General features: G+C 45.4%; 1 protein-coding gene across 1 annotated transcript in view; it reads left to right on the top strand.

The window, feature by feature from the left end:
• The window catches only part of anos1 (anosmin 1), a 193,040-nt gene that overhangs the window by 129,919 nt on the left and 40,888 nt on the right, over positions 1 to 22,233 (top strand). Inside the window, exons 6-8 of the mRNA XM_078545237.1 lie at positions 5,876 to 6,005; positions 16,954 to 17,159; positions 17,483 to 17,627. Of these exons, the coding sequence (XP_078401363.1) occupies positions 5,876 to 6,005; positions 16,954 to 17,159; positions 17,483 to 17,627 (481 nt within the window). The remainder of the gene's footprint in view (positions 1 to 5,875; positions 6,006 to 16,953; positions 17,160 to 17,482; positions 17,628 to 22,233) is intronic.

The following is a 22,233-nucleotide window of genomic DNA, read 5'->3' as shown; positions in this document are numbered from 1 at the left end:
ATTTCATGTATACTTTATATACCTGTACACCAGCTTGAAGTCTGCCTTGGTTAAATAATACAATACTCATGTAAAATTATGTTTCTCTCGCCTGATTTAACCCAGCCACAAGCAGAACAAAACTATAACCATGTGCCTAGCTCAGGGCTTTGCAACTTGTGGCTCATTTCATTTTAGTTGCGGCTCACAGCCTTCTCCAGCTAGAACGCATTAACATGAACAACGGCTGAAAACATTCAGTCAAGGAAGTAAAATCTGAGGGCGGTATTTTCTGCTGGGATCGTCTGGCCTGCCGAAAGCCAATGGGCCTTTGGCGGGGCCACCGAATCTGCCACAGAGGGTCCCACCACCACAGGGCTGGAAAATCCCGGCCTGTGTTTTTATTGTGGGGATAAAAGGCTAATTGTTGTATTGCACTTTACTGTTTCAAATGATTATGTCATAAACACTTTAATCACGAAAAATGGTTCATCTTCAAGGACTAAGAACATTCTGGAAGAAATTGTGTTTTTTGAAAGAGACTGCCCCTTAAAGGGTTAATGCAAGGACTCTGGTTGCTGCTGTTCCTGGAAAAAGCAGCATTTTACAAGAAAAGGTAATTGAGCAATTTTAAAGAAGTTGGAAACCTCTTGACCCAGGTGGACTGTTTACAAAAGGGTCACACGGTGGTTTATGGCTTTGGAAAAAAATAAATGCTTTGGAAAACTGTGTTTAAAAGCTGGTCGGGCTTTGCTTTGGGGGAAACAAGAAGGATCAACTGCTTGGGTAAAGCAGACAGCAGCTCCTGAAGCTCCTGACCTAGTGCAAAGCAAAAAGTGAATGGAAGTTGCTACAAAGACACTCTACGTTCTGAAGTCAACTGACAGCAAGTTTTCCTCGAAGTCTGCCTGAAAAGTAGTGCAAGAGTCATCAATTGTTTCGCAGACCAGTGCTGAGAGACCAACTGTATACCTGAAAATCATTTCAAGGACTCCACCATTACGTGTGTGTGTGTGTGTGTGTTAGGGTACTTAGAAAGAATAGTTACATTAATATTTCATACTGTATGTTAATAAGCTTTGCCTTTCTACTTGACAAGTCTGGTTTTATCGTAAACTAATAATTTTGTGCGTTATTGAAGAAACCTGGGTCATTCTGAGATTCATAGGTAAAGGACATAGTTGGCCATATAGCTAGCTGGAAAACTCACTTAACTACATGTTGTAATCCATGGAGCAATGGAACTAGAGACAGACAGTGCACGTCCCCCATCCCGGTCATAACAATTATTTTACCAGAGAGCATCATTGTGCTCTAAATAAACCTGTTTGAGTGCTATAGCTCCACCATGGTTATAGATTATGCCTTTGGTTCGTGGAACAGGATTTATAGTTGCAACCATTGCTGTTTCTAATATAGCTGAGATGATAAGCCACTCTGAATGTGCTATTAAAGATATTTATTTATCAAGAGAATTAATAGTCAAAAAAATTCTTAATTTGACGCATCTTAAGTTAAAGTTGTTTTAAAGATTAGTGACAAAATTATAGGAACCAGATATGACTCCAACAAGGCTCCTTAGACAGCACCTTCCAAACCCACGACCAATACCATCTAGAAGGACAAGGGCAGCAGATAGATAGGAACACCACCACCTGCAAGTTCCTCTCCAAGCCACCCACTATCCTGACTTGGAAATATATTGCCGTTCCTTCACTGTCGCTGGGTCAAAATCCTGGAACTCCTTTCCTAACAGCACTGTGGGTGTACCTACACCACACGGACTGCAGTGGTTCAAGAAGGCGGCTCACCACCACCTTCTCAAAGGCAGTTAGGGATGGAAACAAATGCTGGCCCAGCCAGCGAAGCCCACATCCTGTGAAAGAATAACAAAAAATGTCAAAAATATGATAATTCAGGGGTAGGTCTATTTTAATTTCAATTATTTTCTATTGACACATAAATTCAACATACATTTTATTACAAGTTATAAATTATATATTCTACCAGAGACGTTTGGCAATTTACCAAGTATTTGGTTAAGAAATGCTGAATTTTCATTTTGTGGCTCCCAATCATTTTTATTTTAGGCAATTTTTTAAAAACAGGGTCAGGTAAAAAAAGGTTGTTAACCCTTGCCCTAGCTGCAACATTTCGCTAAATGGTATTGAGAGGAATGCCAACTCTATGCAACTTGACTCTATAACACAGGGACGGGATTTTGCCACGCCAGACGTCGTAAACGTTCCATATATGTGCTCTCTCTTCCTCCTGTTTCTAAGTGCCACCAGTGTAGCTTTTCACTGGTGAAACCCACCATCAGTTGACAATGCTGCAGCTATGGGCTGGCTATAAAAGAGCCTCCTGGGCAAACAGGGAGGCTCTGCATCGTGGCCACAACTTTCCAGCCCAACTCCATTGTTGTTAGCACAAGACTTGGGAACACAAAGATGGCACGGGTGTTTTTCAAATTTTAATTTCACTTGTAAATATTTCACATTACATTGATTTCACTTTATACATGTGTGCATCATTGTTATTTGTTGAGAGTAACTCAGAGAGCTAAATGTACAGGCACGCCTCATGGTTGTCACACATTGATGGTTACAGGCGAGTTAGTTGAGTTTTTTTGTTCACCCTTTATTAAATGCTCATGTTAGTGTCCAGTGTCGCACTCGCCACTCTGTGGGACATGGCTGAACTTGTTGGCTCAGCTAGCCCTCCCTTCTATGCATTATAAAGGACATTGTCCGAGAGCAATCTCAGTGGAGGTAATTGAAATGTTGTTGTTGAACTCAAAAGTCCTGTAAGGACTCTGCCAACCAACACTCGGAGGTGGGTACACACTTGGACAGCCCTGATACCGCCCTTTAGGCCCCTCATTTTCTTACCTTGACTGACTGCCTCCACCACACCCAGGATACCAGGCCCTTCCCACTTCACTCCTCCATGGCCCCGTCCCCACCCTCTGTCCTCCCCTGGATCCCTCTTCCACTCTTCCATGCCTCCGACCCCACTCCACAACCCTCCCCTCAGCACTGACTCAACCTTGCCAGCCTCCATGCAAGCTGCCATTCTCCTGCTCTCCTCCCCTCTGCCGCCGAGTTAAGCAAGGAAAACCGCTGACCTTACACACAACTGCACAAAGCTGGCAGGTGCATGGCACCTTTAAACAAGTTTGAACCGGGTGCCACGAGATTCCCGTGCATCGCTGACTTTATCCCGAAGGTAGGACTTTATTAAAAAAAGGGTTGTCACTAATGAGTATTCATGGCAGGCAAGTGCATTACAAGTATGAACCTGCCTCAGACCAGCATAATGATTGACAGGCTGCAAGCACACCACTGACTTTATCTCTGCACTTCAACCCACCGTTGGGAAATCTAGATTTCGGACCCCGTCTAATTAAGTCACGTGTTAAGCACGCCATGTTTCCCGCTCTTGTGGGCTCCGCAAAACTCCCTCCATGGTATCTGTGCAGGTACCAAAGCTGTTACTTCATTGAATCTATAACTTCCTGACTTCCTGTCCCAGAATGTTTTGAGCTGCATTATATATGTTAATGAAGTGGGTGTCAGTTATTCGGGTATTTTGTCCTGTTTGAGGCCCATTTATCTCTGGATCTCCCTTCCCCTCCTCCCCCCAAAATAATACATTTTAAACGACAGCCCACAAAACAAAAAAAAACAGTCAGCCTTGTTATTAATAAAATATAAGAGCCCTGGTTCTACCTAACCTCGTGGCTTCTCGCCTTTGGATTTTTTTAATGGAAGGAAGGGGGATTGTTGCTGTCGTTTTTCCATGACTATTCGTTATTTGTTTACTCATTGCAAACACACTAATGAGTGATTGCCATATGATTTCTCTTACTGCTGGTACATTGACCAAGTTCAGAACTGGTTAACCTGTGTGTTTTGTTGTGATATTTTCTGATTGTCCCTGGTTTACCAGTTTCTAGCTGGAGTACTATTTCAGTCAGAGCTACAAACAGATGCTCTGCAGCAGTGAATACATTATTCAACTGACTTTGAGATGGAGCACTTTTTCACAGGCTTTTGGGGATCAGCAAACTGTGTTTAGCTAAAAGGTCATGAAAAACAATTAGGAGCCAGCCAATTGGAAGGTGTCCTGTATACCTCAACATGTAGTTTAATGACTGTAATCAGTTTACCGATTCTAAACATTCCCAGAGGGATTGTGAATGATTTCTATTTTAAACTGCAGAGTACCATTACATGCAAAGATTAATGCTGACACTATATTGACAGTGCAAACAGCATTGTTTACTTCTAGTGAACTCGTACCAGCAGCCTTTGAGGAATTGCAAATTCTGAGTTTAATAGAATAACACTGTGTTGCACTGACATATTGGTGGAATCTTCCGGTCCCACCAGCAGCGAGAAGCTTGGCAGGTGGGGGATCTTAATTTGGCATGAGGCCAAAATTCAGTTTCCTGATGGCGGGATGAGCTTAGCATGGCATGCGTGCTCATTAAAAGGCCACAACGCCAGAATTAAGTTGCGCCTTCAAAATAAGTTTCCCAGCGGGGAGAAATGAGAACGTTCACTTTTACGACTACACATAAGCGGTATGCCCCTGGCGAGGTAGATTTCTTCCATGATTAATGGTGAGTTGCTGCTGTATTTTGCTCTTTGGGGAGCGTCTGTAAATGTCAGCCTATGCTTGAGACCGGGTGGTGACAGTGCAAGTTGCGTGGAGGATGTCCAAGGAAGGCAGGAAGGGTTAGCGGGGAAGGCTGGAGCAGTGGCCGGGCAAAGGTGGAAGGGATAGTGCAGGCTGTCCGGGTGCCCTTTAAACATGGCGCCCGGACCTTTGACCCCCCATTTGACAATGGGGACGGCAACTTCCTGCCTGTCGCCATTGTGAGAATCAGCGAGTTCCTCACGGATGCATATTTAATGAGCTGAACAGCCAACCTGCCCACTGCCAACGGAAACCATTCTGCGCCCGCTACCAAAATTAGACTTCAGAGTGGATGATTCTGGCTATTGTTTCTTTGCTGGCGGATGTTTGAATATATTACCAGCAATCTACTGAGTTAAAAGTGGATCTTTTTAAATAAAATTATTTTCAAGCTGTTGGCCACCTTCCTTTAACTGTGGCTGGCCTGAGTAACTGCTGCTGCTGCTGCTGCTGCTTCTGTCCAACTCTATTCACTAGTTGCCCAGGGTAGAAACACAGAGACAGACGGGTGTGAGTGACAGCAATTCTTCAAACTCTGAAATCAAGCAGGAGGGCTGTTACTCTACTGATGCCAGCAAAAATCTAGATCAACACTTTATTTCATTTAGTCTTTCATAGCTTGGCATCATAACGTGATATTTAAAAAAAAAACACAAACGTTCTCTCAATGGTGCTGTGGTTAAGTACCCTCCCTGAGCCTCAATTTTGTACTTGTTCATTACTGAGATTGTTTATCTCAGTCATGTTGATGCTGAAGACGCTATAATTGATCCAGACGTCCCTGGACTAGTCAGCCAAGGCTTTTGTATTTGATCAATGTCACGTGACACTGAAAAGAGTTTGAACGTTGATTGAGGATAAGGTTGGGCTTGGGGCATTGCCCTTTATTGTCAATAGTCTGCTGACTGTCAATACCAAGCTGGTGATACGATATAGTGGGGTTCTTGAGAGATTCTGAACTCTCGTGGACCTGCACTGCAGTATAAATGCCTTAAATATTGCAACAAAAAAATCACAAGTCTAGTCTATATTGAAGAGTGCTAGGAGTCGGTGTCATTTACTAGACACAACCAATATATGTGGCAAAGTTTAGAAATGATGCCTACGAATATGCTTCATGCACAGATTGATGTATTTCTTGTTGGTATTGATTTGATTCAAATGTAAAAAAAAATCATTTCTATGCCACCAGACCACAGAAGAACGAGTTCAGCTGCCTGACATCCGGCCCAGTAGGTGGTATCAGTTTCGAGTTGCTGCCATTAATGTACATGGCACAAGGGGATTCACTGCTCCCAGCAAACACTTCCGCTCCTCAAAAGGTTTGTACTACTCTTTACATGTTACACCAGCCTAGAATTTGGTCAAGGATAAGAACTGCCTTCATCTTTTGTCCCCCTTTTTAAAAAGCCTTGAAACAGGTGGATTTTCCCAGATCTAGTTAAGTGCCGGGAATAACTGTGGTTTCTGTGGTGGGTGTCATTAGTAGTCAAGCCAGAATTAAGCATTCTTTTCAACTCTGCTTATAATCCTCGGTAAATCTACAGTATACAATGAAAAGTACTTGATCCCATTATTTTCTTTATGAACGGGACTGTTAAAAATTAACCTTTAGGCTGCAAAAGTCCAGGAACATTCAAGGGCCTCTGGTCCAACACTTTTAAAAGTTTTCAGTTCATGAACTGTGAAGCTCAAGCAAATATTAGAATTACAATAACGAAACTTGAATATCAAATGTTAACCCTTTACAGTTAACAGCAATTATTTTAAAATAGTATAAAACATTGTTAACATTGGCTTTACCTAGCATCGTGTGCAGTTACTGCTGATACTTGGGACTCTGTGTCAGAAACCTGCTCCCAGTGGCTGAAGTTCAATTTTTGTGGGAGCGAATCCTTAATTGATATGGAGAAGGGTTTCCTGGCCGATTAAAGGGGGCAGAAATGGAGCAGGTTTCAGGCACCTAAGACTCACTGAGGCAGCTGGTTATCCTGAGGGAGAGAGTTTGTGCTGAAGCCCACCACTGCGCCACAGGGAAGCAAGATGTCACAGGGGAGCCAGAGGCCCGGCACCCATGAGGGAGAGGTAGGACATCCTCTTCCTGGTGGGTGGCAGGAGGAGGCCACCTCCTCATGCAGCAGGGGCACCTCTCTGTTCAGCGTCATCTCCCTCTGCCTCCAATTCCTCCTCCTCTCGTACCTCCTGTTCCTGCTCCTCTCTTAATAAGCTGTTCCCCCCACCACCCCACCCCACGGCCTCACTGTCCTCAAGGCACACACCTCTCTGGAGGGCCATGTTGTATAGAGTGCAGCACACAACCACAATGACCGAGACCCTTGGAGGAAAACATTGCAGGGCACCATCCATACAACCATAGAACCATAGAAAAGTTACGGCCCAGAAAGAGGCCATTCCGCCTATCGTGTCTGCACCGGCCAAAAAAACTGGCTGCCCATTCTAATATCACCTTCCAGCACCCGGTCCAGGCACCGGACTCAGTGCCCTCTGAGCCTGTGAGGCCTCACCAGTTGTGAATCTGATGTGTTGGAGAGTCTTAGTGAAGAGGACATCTGTCACCTGGGTGATGCACCGGGGTGCAGCTGCCTGTGAGATGCCTCAGAGGTCTGCATTGACGGGGACACAGAAAACTGTGACCATCTGCTGAGCAAGTCACGCTCTCCTTTAACACCGGTTCTCAGTCATCTCCAGGTATCTTCATCCCTGCCTGTTGATTCTGTGCTCTGGGCAGTGTCTTCTTCTCCTTCATGCCCCTCATCCCTCTCCCCTGGTCTCCTGATGCCTGGTGCTCTGCCCTTCCTTTGCAGGCTGCTGCTGCTCATCCCCCTGGCCTGAATCTCTGAGGGTGCAGAACTCATTTTCAGCTGCAGCTGTCTCAATGCTCAGGCAGAGTCCAGGCAGCCATGCCCACTCCTCCAATGCCCCCACGATGCCAGGAAGGTGATGAGCCCCTGAACTGGCAGAGTTCTAAATGCTGGCTCCTCCTCTTTTTAAACTTTTCCCGCCTCCATGACTCACCCCTGGCCTTGCCCTCGCCTACCTGCAGCTGGTCCAATTCAGACAGCTGCTGAACACTGGCTGCCCCCCTGGGAAAATTCACAAAGGCTGCAGAGTCGGCTTTTCTCGCAAGCCCCTTAACAACTTTATAATCGGCCTGTTTAGGAGCGTGGAGGTGTTTGGAGGCCCGCACTGCCCCCTCCCCCACCCTTGGGAATATTGCTGACAGTGGACATGGAGGTGGGATATCTGGCTGCAGGGTGTGGCTGCCATTTTGCCCGTTTCTGTTCCAGTTCAAATTAGGGCGCGAAAGTTCGGCCCTTGGTGTAACAGGTGGAAAAATATTCCATATGTAGCGTTAAAATCCCTGCCTTGGTAAGCATGAAATTCATCCCAAATAAAGGGATGCTTTCAATTGAGTTCAACTTACATTACTGGGAGGGGAAATGCTCAGAACTATTGTTTTTGTTGAATATCCTTATTCTGGACTTCGCTGCACATGTCAAGGTAAAAAATAAAACTTTACAGTGTGTTAAAATATTGTGTGATGAAATATTTAAGTCAGAGTGATACAAATCACAGAAAGAGGCAGGGGCCTTGTCTACAGTAATCTTGTTGATAGCCATGTGGAACTAATACAGTTTTACAATGTGGTGCAGTTGGTCTCTGAATGAGATGCAGTCGATGTTAATGGATACTGCCATTCCTTGAAGTTTGCAAGAGCACTCTGATAGCAATTCGCTGTTCAAATTTCAGAAGACAACCATCACTAAGGGAAAAATAAATTCTGTGCACTCTGTGTAACCAAATTGTCAACTTGCTTGTCAAGAACATTTAGGATTACACACACTGCGTGGAAAAACTTCTCTCCCACTTTGCAAGTGGCAGAACTCATGAATGCTGCAGCTGCAGATCCACTCATGATACTTAGGCTTTCCCTGTTTGGCACCAAAAGTTTGCAGGGCACTCCTGTTTGCAGATGCATAACAGGGAAGATGTTGTCACCAGCAAAGAAAGTTTTGTATCGAAAGGGATAGGTTAGTACAAAGGTTCACCTCAGCAGGCCTGGGGGGCACCTAATGGCTCTGTGGAAATGCTTAAAAGGAATTCTAGAAATGTGTTGTGTTTCAAGACTCGTAAGACCTTGGTAAGCTTCTCTCAAAGTGGTCGCTTTCCTCATGATTGTACCCAAAAGGTACTCCAAAGACTCCAACCAGTTGAAAACTTTACCTTGATGGCTTTCGTGCCAACCAACAAGATATATAAATTGCTCCTTGTATTTCTGTTCCTGAAACACCGTCTGAAAGATAAAGATCACAGCAGAGTATTGGCAATAATTAGAATATGCCATTTGTGAAGCTTTGTTTAATAGGAAGAAATAAAAAGAAATAAAAAGTTTGGGGATTAGGGACAGTGCAATCCACTGAATGGACAAAACTGTGACAGGCTTCAGACTCACAGGCCTCGATGTTAACCTAACCAAACCAAGCCCACCCCCAAATCCCACAAAGAGTAGTAGGAAGTCAGTTTGGGAGTTGGTTAAATATAAAAAATGTGAAATGTGTTCCCGACTCAGTGGCACCGGGTTTCAGAGCGTGCGAGTACCCCATCTTGGTGAGGCAGAAGACTTCATTAACATATTTAAACGTCTGTTGCCCATATCTTGATCACAGGGAACAGTTCTCAGGGGTCACTGGCTGTGGCCTCCTGTGCTGTTAGGTTGGCCCCCCTGCTGGCCAGGAAAATCAATTTGCTGGAGAGAAAATTGGGTGGGGTCTGATAACAATGTGGGTGGGATTTTCCCCTCCACGAACTAAGTGTGGTGGTGGGCGGGAAAACCAGCTTTCTCCCCGCCGACTGCAGTGGCACAATGTCACACCCAATTGTCCACCTGTGATTTGCTCGCCTATGACCTCAGCGAATCCTTGCTCCAGGCGCCATATTTAAACCGCACCCGCACACAAGGCCTGCAGCTCAGGACTGCTCCAGGTGAGAGATGGCCCCCAAAAGCAGGAAGAGTGCAGCCTGCCCAAGTTTAGTGACTCCTCGCTGGGTCACCTGGATGCTGTCGAGGCCTGCCGTGACATTCTCTACCCTGGGGATAGCCAGTGGAGGTCCAACAAGGTCACCAACCCAGCTTGGGAGGTGGTGTCTGTGGTGGTGAGCGCCACCCCAGCCTGCAGGAGAGCAGCGATACAGTGCCACAAATGGATGAATGATCTCGTCCGCACAGCCAGGATAAGTCAGCCTTCTCATCCCTCTCAGCTCACACTCTTACAAGCCCCGGACACGCTTGCAGGATGACAGTGCGCAGGGATCTCACATGCTACCAGCTCAAGTGACATCAGCACTCACTCTCCCACACACACCCTGACATCTCCATCTAGGCTCACATCCTGTGCAGTCAGGTCCTCATCCTGTGCACAGCTCCAGTCGGCACCCACACAAGGTAGGCATCCTTATCACCTACCTTGGCATGCTTCCTGCTCACAGTCTCTCCATCTGTCTTCATGCAGACACCAAGCTCGCCCACAATAAGAGGGAGAGGTCCCAGACGGTGATGAGATGCCAGAGATCAGGGCCTTCACCCAGTTTGAGAAGTGTGCGGTACACCTGAGCGGAGAGGACTGGGACCGTGCCCTCGGTCATAGTGAGGTCGGTGCTGTACACCCAAGTGAAGACCCTGTACCAGCTGATCCTTCAGACAGTGAGACTGTCAATGTTATGTCTTGGAATCTGTTGCCATGCACTAATTATCTCTATTGTCTGTCATTGGCACTACAGCCACCCGGAGCCAACCCCTCATATTCTACCCTGAAGACACTTCAGATGAGGATTTTGAGGACCCACTTGTGGAAGACCCATCACAGCACTCACCCTCCACCAGTGTAGATACAAGTGCCATGCTGGGACCTCGGCCTAATACAGGCTCAGTGTCACAATCTGATGAGCACAGCACAGATTCTGATCCACAGCAGGCGGAGGCAGGGACATCCAAGGCCACCCAACACTCAGAGGACTGCTGGAGGTCAGGATTCTGCTGTGTCCCAGTCAGATGTCGAGCCTGTTGACTGGTCTTAATGTAAATGTTGGAGCTGCAGTAACAGACCCGGGAATATCAGGCAGCTGCATTCCAAGGTAGAAGATTGCAAGGTACAAGGCAAGAACAAGTCCCGCGTTCATCCTGAGGTACTAGTGCTGATATGCCAGCGCTCCAAGGTCTACACTGGTAGGTTGGCAGCTGCCATGGAGACCTTGGTCCAGAACATAGCGCCTGTGTTGCTGCTTTCTTCTGGATGGTGTCAAGCTTCTTGAGTGTTGTGGGAGCTGCACTCATCCAGGCAAGTGGGGAATATTCCATCACGCTCCTGACTTGTGCCTTGTAGATGGACAGGCTTTGAGGAGTCAGGAGGTGAGTTACTTGCCACAGGATTCCTAGCCTCTGACCTGCTCTTGTAGCCACAGTATTTATATGGCTAGTCCTGTTCAGTTTCTGGTCAATGATAACACCCAGGATGTTGATAGTGGTGGATTCAGTAATGGTAATGTCAAGGGATGGCTAGGTTCTCTCTAATTTGAGATGGTTATTGTCTGGCATTTGTGTGGTGCGAATGTTACTTGCCACTTGTCAGCCCAAGCCTGGATATTGTCCAGGTCTTGTTGCATTTGGACATGGACTGCTTCAGTATCTGAGGAGTCGCGAATGATGCTGAACATTGTACAATCATCAGCGAACATCCCCACTTTTGACCTTATGATGGAAAGAAGGTCAATGATGAAGCAGCTGAAGATGTTTGGGCTGAGGACACTACCCTGAGGAACTCCTGCAGTGATGTCCTCGAACAGAGATGACTGACCTCCAAAAACCACAACCATCTTCCTTTGTACTAGGTATGATTCCAACCAGCGGAGAGTTTTCCCCCTGATTCCCATTGACTCCAGTTTTGCCATGTGATGCCACACTCGGTCAAATGCTGCCTTGATGTTAAGGGCAGTCACTCTCACCTCACCTTGGGAGTTCAGCTCTTTTGTCCATGTTTGAACCAAGGCTGTAATGAGGTCAGGAGCTGAGTGACCCTGACACAACCCAAACTGAGCATCAGTGAGCAGGCTATTGTTAAGCAAGTGCTGCCCGATAGCGCTGACAGGATAAGCACTGCTGCTCGTCATCATCGTCCTGGAATCTGGTGGGTATGGATGCCCTACATGCACGCCTACCTTGTCTGGTCTGTGCTATGGCTTCTCCTCCTGCAGCCTCAGCTTCCTCAACCTCATCGCCCCTCATCCCTCTCGACGTCCTCCTCATCGGAGGAGACGTGCAGCTCCTCCATCTCGGCATCTGACAAGTCCTCCCCCTTTTGCAGTGCCAGGTTGTGCAGTGTGCAGCAAACTACGATGATCCATGAAGCCTTCTGGAGTGCTCTGCCAGACCTGCCAAGGCATCTGAATCGCATCTTCAAGGTGCCAATGGTTTGCTCTACTAATGTTCATGCGATGGAATGAGCATCGTTGTACCTTCCGTTGGCTGGAGTATGTGGCCATTGGACAGGCATCATCAGCCATGTTCTTTTTGGATGGCCATTGTCACCAAGGAGTCAACCCAGGATGTTGTGCGGTCCCTCAAAGATGTCTGGAATCTGTGATCTACTCAAGATGTAGGAGTTGTGGAAGATTCGTGGGTATCTCGCACAAACTTGCTTGATGTGTTCTGGTGATCGCAGACCAACTGCACATTGAGCGAATGGTAGCCTTTCCTGTTGATGTATTGCATTGTCTGTTGCCAGGGAGCTCTCAAAGCCATATGAGTGCAGTTGATGGCACCCTGTACCTGTAGGAATGTGGAAATAGCAGCAAAGCCCAGTGTTATGGCTGCCTGGCTAGCTTGATCTCTAGCAAAGTGCACATAATTATGGGCCTTGGCAAAGAGGGCATCTGTCACCTGCTGTATGCACTTGTGGGAGGAAGCCTGAGGGATCCCACAGAGGACCCCAGTGGAACTCTGGAAAGAGCCATTCATGTAGAAGTTAAGAATGGTGGCGACTTTCAGAGCCACTGGCAAAGGATGTCCTCCCATTTCTTGTGGCGTCAACTCCTGGAGAATGCGGCAGATGTGAGCCACCAGATTCCAGGATATACGGAGGCATCGACGACACTGTCTCTCGCTCATCTGCAGAAAGGACATGCGTCTTCTGTGCACCCTCGGTCTTGAGAGGAGCCTGCGTGCAGCATTTCTGTGAGCCTCATCCTCTGGGTTTGGAGGGACCCCTGCTGTCCCTTGCTCATCGGGATGGAGCTCCTCCCTTTGGCAAGCCTGGTGCTGCCGTAGCACTCTCCTCCGCCTATCCTCCTGCCTGCATCCGATGATGCAGCAACATGAAATACACCCTCCATCTTCCTGAAGGTTTCCTCTCTGCAGGGACATTAAAAGAAAGACATAACTGAGCATCAGCCTCCAAAGGTTTTCTTTCTGTTGCTCCAGCCCCTTCCCTTGCCCCTGTCCTGTCTTCCCCACCACCACTCCCAGTTGAGCCCATACCCTCCAGCCCTTTCCCTTGCCCCTGTCCTGTCTTCCCCACCACCACCCCTAGTTGAGCCCATACCTTCCAGCCCCTTCCCTTGTTTCTATCCTGTCTTCCCCCACCACCTCCCCCCAGTTGAGCCCATACCCTCCAGTCCCTTTCTTTGCCTCTGTCTTGTCTTCCCCATTGCCCCTCCCCACCAAAGTCCAACCCTTGCCCTGTAGCACATTACAGCCTAACCCTGTCTTACCGCTGGTCTGGTATATAGAGCCTTGCTTCTGTAACACGATGCAAGGTAGGTGAACGCATCTCGAAGTTACGAGTGAAGTGCAGGTCGCCAGGCGCACTTCGCCTATACGCGGTTGTGAATCACGCCGGTCTAACTAGATGCCGGCCGGCATGGCCTTTTGATCCAGCGTGAGGTCATGATTCTGGTGAGCTGTGATAATGAGCATTCCCGACGTTCTGATGTACTGAAATGGCATTCCCGACATGGTGCAGTGGGGAAACCGTGCCGCCATTGAGGGCAGGAGTGGATGATCGCAACCTGTTATTACGTGGACAGGAAACTGACTTTTCCCTGTTGTGATATTCCCCCCCCACCCTGCTCGCCATTATGCCTTTCGTGGGCAGGACTGGAAATTCCCAGCTTTTTGATGCTCTTTGGCAAATTTTCTTCTTTGCACTTTGTCCAGGAAACGCTTAACATCTCGGCAGTAAAGGCGAGTTTTGAATGGAGAGGTAGAGAAGATTTGCAGCTATGCGATGAAGTACTGACTGTATTAAATGATAGCTGCTTTCAACACATCTTTTGCCTCACTAAATACCGTACCCAGACTTAGGGCAACAAAACCATGTCATAAAGAGTGAGTAATGTAAATGACTAAAAGGTTCAAAACATTAACGGGTCTAATAGATCAATGGCCTTCCTTTGTTCTCCCTGATTGGCAACAGAATTTGTGAGAATTGAAAAAAAAATATTCAATTGCAAGAAAAAAGGTAAGTTAAATAGTTTAAAAGAACACAAATTCTACTTCCACAAAACATTCCTTTTGATAGGAAAGGCCAGAGTTTCCATCAGTGGAGCTCTGGCCCACTGAAGTCACCGCTGAGATTTGGGGAGATGTGTGGAAGGGGAGCGGTGATAAATGATTTGGACGAGGTACCTGTGTAAAGTACAGCAGCCATATGTAATCAGAGATTAGAGAGAGGGACTTATAGGATTTAGTCTTCTTACTAGGGCAGACCTTTTATTTCCAGAGTGAAGAATATTCTGGCAGCAGGCCAAATTGCTGTTAGTCCAGAGGCTTTTAAAGTCTTGGTATCATCTGCCACTTTCAGATTTTTAAAGTTTTCTCTCTTTTTTTAGCTTTTATAAAACTGCAGTGTTATTGTTAAAAGAAGCAACTTTTCCCAGCCTGCTTGTCAGGCCTTGTAAACTTCAGAGCTGTTGGACGAGATGTCTCCGTGAGATTTGTGCCAACGGGAAATGTTCTCGGTTATTTGTGATGGATTTAGAATAATGGGGGGAGAAAAAGGAAATGATAATCTCATTCATTTATACCTTGTTTATGGTTGTCAGTGTTGACTTAAGGGCTGCTCAGATTGACTGCTCAGAGTGGGACAGAAGGATTTTGGGTGCAATAGGGTAATTAAATAATTGCTTCTTCCTCTTCTGATATTTCACTAAATACTCTCCTGATGAAATCTGGAAGACTTTAAAATGGAAAACCTTAACATCATCACTCACGGTAGGCTTGAATTATGCATTATAATTGACAATGGATGCTGTCTTACAAATGGCCAGTCACAGTCTATAAATTGTGACATAGATGCTCATCAAGGTTTTTATTCACCAAAATCCAAAGATTAGTATTTGGCCGATTTTAATGATTGATTAATGTCCCGGAACATTGGAAGACTATTTCTCCCAAGAATAGCAGACTGAACACCCAACAAGGAAATAGACAAGCAGATTTTTATTAAGTCAGACTTTTGATGCAAAGGTAATTTTAGATAGCATCTCAAGCTGAGTGATGCAGGAGATATGTTTCCCAACCAAGACTGGGACAAACAGCCCTTAGACATTGCTTCCTGTTCTGAACTGCTGTTCTTCACGGTAAAATATCGCACCAAAAGAAAGGAAACAACTTACACGATCTCAGAGTCCTTCAAATTGAGCTGGAGCTTGAGTGAGCGGTAGACTCAAATAAATGGATGGAATTCAGGAAGAAGATTTTATTCCTCATGATAGCCTAAGAATAACCTCCCATTATAAGTGGTTATTTCCTTTAGAGGCAATCCAGAAAAGAGTGAGGTTTGATCTGAGCATTTCCTTCATTCAGTTTTTTTGGGGCTAAATTCAAAATGCAATTAAGTTAATCCTCTTTTTTTTGCTCTGTGCTGAGTGCATTACCAGACTCCTGAGGTGTGAGGTCAAACCCAGTCCAGTTGATGGGATGAAAGTTTCCTCTTAGATCCAGGCCCTGAAATTCTCCGTGAATCTGCCAGTCTCCTGCCTTGATTCCTGCCAGGAAAATGGTGTAGGCCTGCTGTGCTATTTCTAGGAGTTAATCTGGTTGCCTTGCAAGGGGCACAGCCTCCAAAGTATGGCAGGGGACAGAGCCAGAGGCAGGGACTCCCTAAATTGGGAGCTCCCATTCCTGAGGCTGCAAGGAGTGCTGATGTATCTGTAGCAGCTGGTATGCCAAGTGATTGGCAGCATAGTCCGCTGCAAGACTGTCAGCTTCAACTTTCAGATCTAAGCCAGGCAAGCAGCCATGGTACTTGCCAGATTAACCTCCCTGCCCTCGGAGCTGAGGAACATGTGACCAGAGATTTGGTTGAGCGGGAAGACAGGGCCTGGACGAGCCCTCCTTTATTTGGCACAGAGCAGGAGACACCAGAGATGCAGATGAAGAAGTGCTTGTGCTCCCTAATGAGAGGCCCTCCTACTGACCTCAAAAACTCCAGCAAGGGGGCTAGTACTGGAAGGCACGATCAAGCATGGTCCTAGCACAACTGATATGGCAATGTCACTTCAGTGCTCTGAGGGGTGGACTTTTACAGAAGGAATAAAGGTACAACCTTGGGGCAGTTTGAATACTCACTGTGCAGCTGAACATATTTTCCTTCACCTGAAGTGTTTAAAGTTGAGAGTGGAAAAGTCGCACTCATTGGTCTGAAAGAAGGTGAAATCTTACAAAAAAGCTAGTTCTGTTCTTCAGACAGAAAACAAGCTAGTATAGGAAGACATTAAAGGATTAATTTTGTCCCTTCGACTCTAGCAGCATCCTAGTAAGTCAAAAGCACAGATTGGAAATTCAGGTGTGAACCGTGCATGATTTTCCAACTATTCCTCACCAGGAGTAGTATTTTACAAAAGATCCATTTTACTGACAACTTCGCTGTAGCACATGTTGTGGTTTATAGACTTCTCCACTTAAAGGCAATTTATTCTCATGTATTGAGTGAGAAACCAATCAGTAACACTACAAGAAGGAATTATCTACACACAGAAAGCCTAAGGATATAATTAAATTTTGATCTGTGTGCAATCTGAAAGTTAAAGGTACTTCCAAGGATGGCCAGAATATCATACTTACTTAAGTTCAAGTGCTTGAATGTTTTAAATCACGTTTCTGAGTGTATTCTGGTTTCAACAGAGGCTGACAATTAAATACACCGTGATGCTGAGTCTTTAGCTTTCACTGATTTCCCCTCGGTGTGGTTTCAGATCCTTCAGCCCCACCCGCACCATCTAATGTGAGAGTCGGCAACTTTACTGCAAAGAGTGATGGCACCATTACCACCAGGATCATCTGGGATATGTTGGAAGAGCCTGATATTCCTGTGCACCATTACAAAGTTTTCTGGAGTTGGACTGTCAATGCGAAGTCGGTAGTGGCAGCCAAAAAGAAAAGGAGGAAAACCATAAATGGGGTGAGTGAGGTCAACAAGCTTTAAAAAAAAAAGCAAAAGTATGAGACACAAAGGCTTTGTGTGGCAGAGCCTTTCCCATGCAGTAATATAACAAATCTCTACTTGTATGTGCATCCACCTAACAATTTTGGATGATTGTATACTATTTTAGTTGGCAAACAAGGGCTCAATTTGGTAAGGTAGTTCAACAAAACACAGGAATTCTGTTTACAAAGGCCACATTTGAATTTTCTGCCTGTATTCAATGCTGGAAGCAGAATGTGGATGATCTTAATCAAACTGTGTTCTTCATGCTTATCAGTACTATTTCATACTTCTTACAGTCTCAAAACCATGTGGTCCTGGAGGGACTCCAGCCTAACAGTAGCTATATGGTGGACCTGCAAGCCGTAACGTATTGGGGACAAGTACGTTTAAAAGGTGCCAAAGTCTCTCTGTACTTTGGCACTCCTCGAACACCCAGCATAAGTAAGGAATCTTTTTTTTTTCTGATTATTGCAGTGTTAATAGCTGTGGTAACTCTAGGCTGCTAAAGTGAGCTTGAGATTGCAGTTTAATGATCAGTGAGCTAAGGTCTTAAATTGTTTTACATTTTAACAACCTTCGCCTGGAAATTACTGTCAGTGATGTTAACGTTTGAAGGTTTGATTCAGTCATATCAAATTCTTCCTTTAGCACCATCCTATTTAAAATGAATGGGTCAAAATAGCTAAAAGAGTAATTTCATACTAGCTTGTGAAATGTTCTGCACAATAACATCACCAGTAATTTGGAATGCACAGTTTCTATTGTCGAAAATGTGAAATGAATGGAACATTATTGAATGTTCTGTTACTGGAGTGAAGGGACCATACTCCTTGCCACATTTCCCCACATGAGAATCTGCTGCAGTTAGGGTTGTCATTTCATTGTGCTAAACTTTGGGGCAAAATTGTGTATTAGAGACTTCTGTTTCCTCACTTAGCACTGTTACACTTGGTATAGGGTTTTGAGAGAGCAATATTCCTTGAAACCTCTATGCAATGCTCCCCCAGTTGACCATAGATATCATTACATGCAGCCCAATGTTTACTGAGCTATGCATTCGGATTGGGGGTTTGGGGTGGGGGTAGGAGGAGGTACAGGTGGGAAATGTCCTGCAGTTAAAAACTTTTAGCTTTGTTCTCATGGTTTTCCACCCAACAACCAACCTGATTGACAGGCTGGCTGCCAGTAGAATGGGAAAGCCTGAAGCAGAAGGATACAGTGAGGAGTAGATAGGGAGAGATCGCAGCCTGGGGCTGGGGAAGCAGTGAGATGGTGATTGGGGGGCTCAAGCTGATGCTAAGGGTGGGGTGGGTTGGGGGGGCAGGATCATGGTGCAGGGAGTGGGCAGTGCATGCCAAATGTTTGCAGGTTACCTTGTTGGGCCTAAAGGAAACACTCCTGTTCCTCCCGGTCAACAGACAGCACTGCTAAAGCACTGAGCTAATGGATTAAACCCTCCCTGTCTCCTTTTATCTGCTGGGATTCCTGAGTCCCTGTAAACCTGGCCAACTAGCTATAACTTAGAAAAAGCATGTTAAAATGGAGGCACATAGTTTCCTTAAAGGTTTCTGCCTACCAGCCTGCCTGTGAGAGTGAATTGGTTGCCCACTGTACATCGCAACTCCATTAAAACCAGATGTGGGTGGGCTTGATGCACTTTGGAGTTGGGATTGTAATTTTTAACATTTTGACTTCTCATCCGACCCAAACCCACCTATTGTTGGAATTAAAAAAAACTATAATATTTACAGCACGGAAACAAGCCTTTCAGCCAAACAGATTTATACCAATGTTCATGTTCCACATGAGCCCCTTCTCGCCTTATTGCATGTAACCCTATCAGCATATCCTTCTGTTCCTTTTTTCCCTCATGTACTTACCTAGCCTCCCTTTAACTGAATTTACGCTATTTGCCTCTGTGCTATTTTCTGGTCATTATCACACTGCTGTTTGTGGGGCTTCCCAAGAATATAACCTTTTCAGCAAAAAGTACATCAAGACCAAATACAGCTTGCAAGACCCAGAGAAATGTGGATCTGCAATTCTGGGGAGTCTCTGGAGGTCAATCGCTTTATACTGGAGCGTATTACAGTTATTACATCCTCGGTTCCTAGATGGGAGAAGTGCATCAATGCTGCCAATGAAAGTCTCAATGTAAAAGTGCTCATCCTGTCTCCCCCTTCAATTCTTTGCCTCTAGTTTTCTTCGGTTGCTTTTGTTGCCCTGTTTTTCTGCACTTCCCCCATGCGCTCCACCCCCAACCCCGCCACCATCATTTCACATTTGTTTCATACTTTCCATTTTTCTCTTTCCTTTTGTCTTTATTTTTCTCTCATGTATGACCTGGCCCACCACAAGGGGATGAGGAAGGCAGCAGAATGGGGAGTCAGTTTGACACCAGAGACAAGCGGCGCTGAATCAGGCAGACAGATGGGGAGAGGCAGTAATATCAGGGTTTAAGCAGACATGCTCAGAAAGGCTTTGAATCAGGTTGAGGAAGAGGAAGGATTACACTCAATTGGGTAGGTAGAGTGAGGTTTGTGCACTTGTATACATTTTGCCACAACTATCAATTATACTTTGCTCCATATCATGAGGCCACTACCGTACACCTTAACACATGATAAGCAAGAACAAATCTTGTATATGTTTGATGACTTTCTGATTAGATGGAAATTTGTGGAAAAAAACATTGTAAAGGCTGACAAAAATAAGAACCTTCAACGTTCATCCCTTTATGTCAGTAAATATATTGGATGAGTATAGAATTCCATTATTTTTCTGTTAAATCATGTCAAACAGTTATTGAGCGACTTCATAACCTTCAGCAGGTGAGATCAGAGAGTAAGAGAAGACTACAGCTTTTCAGGCAAAATTACAATGACATGACCTTTGACTCTGGCAACAATGAATTCTCTTGTCCTCGGAGTTCCTTACTATCGCACCATACTGACCGTATAATATTTTAGCATCAGAACTTCCAAAAGCTGGCTATTTGCACATAAACAAAAGGATGTGTGGATCAGAAACCTGCATGTGGTTTGTTAAATGTAATCTCATTTTCAATACAGACTATTGACCAGCTGGGAATTACTGCATTCTTCAGAAAGTATCATCAGAGGGTAGGAGAATAGCAAACACAATTGAGTGACCTTTACCATTTTGTCCCACAGAAAAGGTGATTGCTGCCAAATGCTCTGAATTGACTTCATGGGGCTAATGAGCTGAACTTAGTGAATAGACCCAAAAAGTAAATATAACTAAAACAAATAAAGTACTCAAGTACTGTCATATTTATAAAAGCCTTTGGCATTAGACCCAATAATAAACCCTAAGTCAACTTACTAATCCATAAGGTAATATGTAGAGCCTTTTAAAGCAGTTAATATTTGTGTAAAGTAACACAAAGTTGTTACTCTTAAGAAACAGATTGGAGCCGAATTGAAACATCTATTTGCAACTTAACTGATAGTGATGTTAAGCACAAATCTGAAATTCATGAAGTGAACTAACAGAATTTACTTAGTGACCAAATGTGCAGTTACAGCTGTGTAAAATATTTACCATGCTGTGGTATTGGTGTGTTCACTTTAAACAGGTTTGGCCAAACAAATAACACATCGTGTGGGAAATTTATAAGATTATTTTTTTCAACATTGTGAGGCACAAAAGGGCACAAAATGACTTTTTGCTAAGAGCAGTGCAATGTTGCTAGGATGTTGGCCTGAATTTTCCTCACAACGAAAATGGCGCCGGAGGCCCAAATGTGGAAGTCCCACCACTGAACCAGGCCCCCATCATTTTCACAGGGAGGAGGGGGCGGGGCGGGGGAGGGTGGGTGGGGTGGGGGGGGGGAATGGGGGCAGTTCAGGATTTGGATTTCACGGAGGCAGCTGCCCATATAAAACTGCAGCTTCCTCCAGTCAGGTCTGATTTTTGTCAGCTAGGAGTGGAAAGTACGATGTGTAAAGATTACATGGGGTAGAACAGACCTAAACTTTGCAGAGTTGCTTTGATGGGCACCCCTTTTGGAGAGGTGCAGGGACCCCTTTGGAAAATGCTGAAAAGTTTCAGCAACTGCCGCAAAAGTGGCAAAAAAATCAACCCCAAGTATCTGGCTTTAACCCAATGGAGTAGGAGGTGGGGCAACTGCACTTGGCAGGGCAAAATCTTTGGCTGCTACTGGCTCGGGCACACAGGTGGCAGGAACGAGAGATTGCCAGCAAAGGGAGCATTGCACATTGTGCCAAAGAAGAAACAACAGGGGAATGGCACATTGGCACCATAGAGCTAAGTGAAGGATGTACTTGCTATAGAGGGAGTGCAGCGAAGGTTTACCCGACTGGTTCCTGGGATGGTGGGACTGACATATGAGGAGAGATTGAGTCGGTTAGGATTATATTCGCTGGAGTTCAGACGAATGAGGGGGGATCTCATAGGAACCTATGAAATTCTAACAGGACTAGACAGGGTAGATGCAGGAAGGATGTTCCTGATGGTGGGGGAGTCCAGAACCAGGGGTCACAGTGTGAGGATACAGGGTAGACCATTTAGGACTGAGATGAGGAGAAATTTCTTCACCCAGAGAGCGGTGAGCCTGTGGAATTCGTTACCACAGAAAGTAGTTGAGACCAAAACATTGTATGTTTTCAAGAAGGAGTTAGATATAGCTCTTGGGGCAAAAGGGATCAAAGGGTATGGGGAGAAAGCGGGAGCAGGCTATTGAATTGGACGATCAGCAATGATCATAATGAATGGTGGAGCAGGCTCGAAGGGCCGAATGGCCTACTCCTGCTCCTAGTTTCTATGTTTCTATATGGCACCTTCACACATTGGCACCATAGAGCTAAGTGAACATGACCAACCTGAGGCTAGAGGGAAGGCACCAGGACACAAGTTAGAGGCAGCGAGGAGAAGGAAATGGATGACAACCAGATTTTGCCCTTTCGACTGAGAACTAATGCCAAATGAGGTTAAGCCGAGAAGTGGTCACCGACGTGTGGCATGATGCAACAACATCTCGAACCACAGTTTGTAGATCCTCATG

The sequence above is a fragment of the Cetorhinus maximus genome, chromosome 7, assembly GCF_964194155.1.
Source record: "Cetorhinus maximus chromosome 7, sCetMax3.hap1.1, whole genome shotgun sequence".
NCBI classification, from domain to species: Eukaryota; Metazoa; Chordata; class Chondrichthyes; order Lamniformes; family Cetorhinidae; genus Cetorhinus; species Cetorhinus maximus.
The sequence above is the reverse complement of the archived record's forward strand: the minus strand, read 5'-3'. Positions and strand labels throughout refer to the sequence as shown.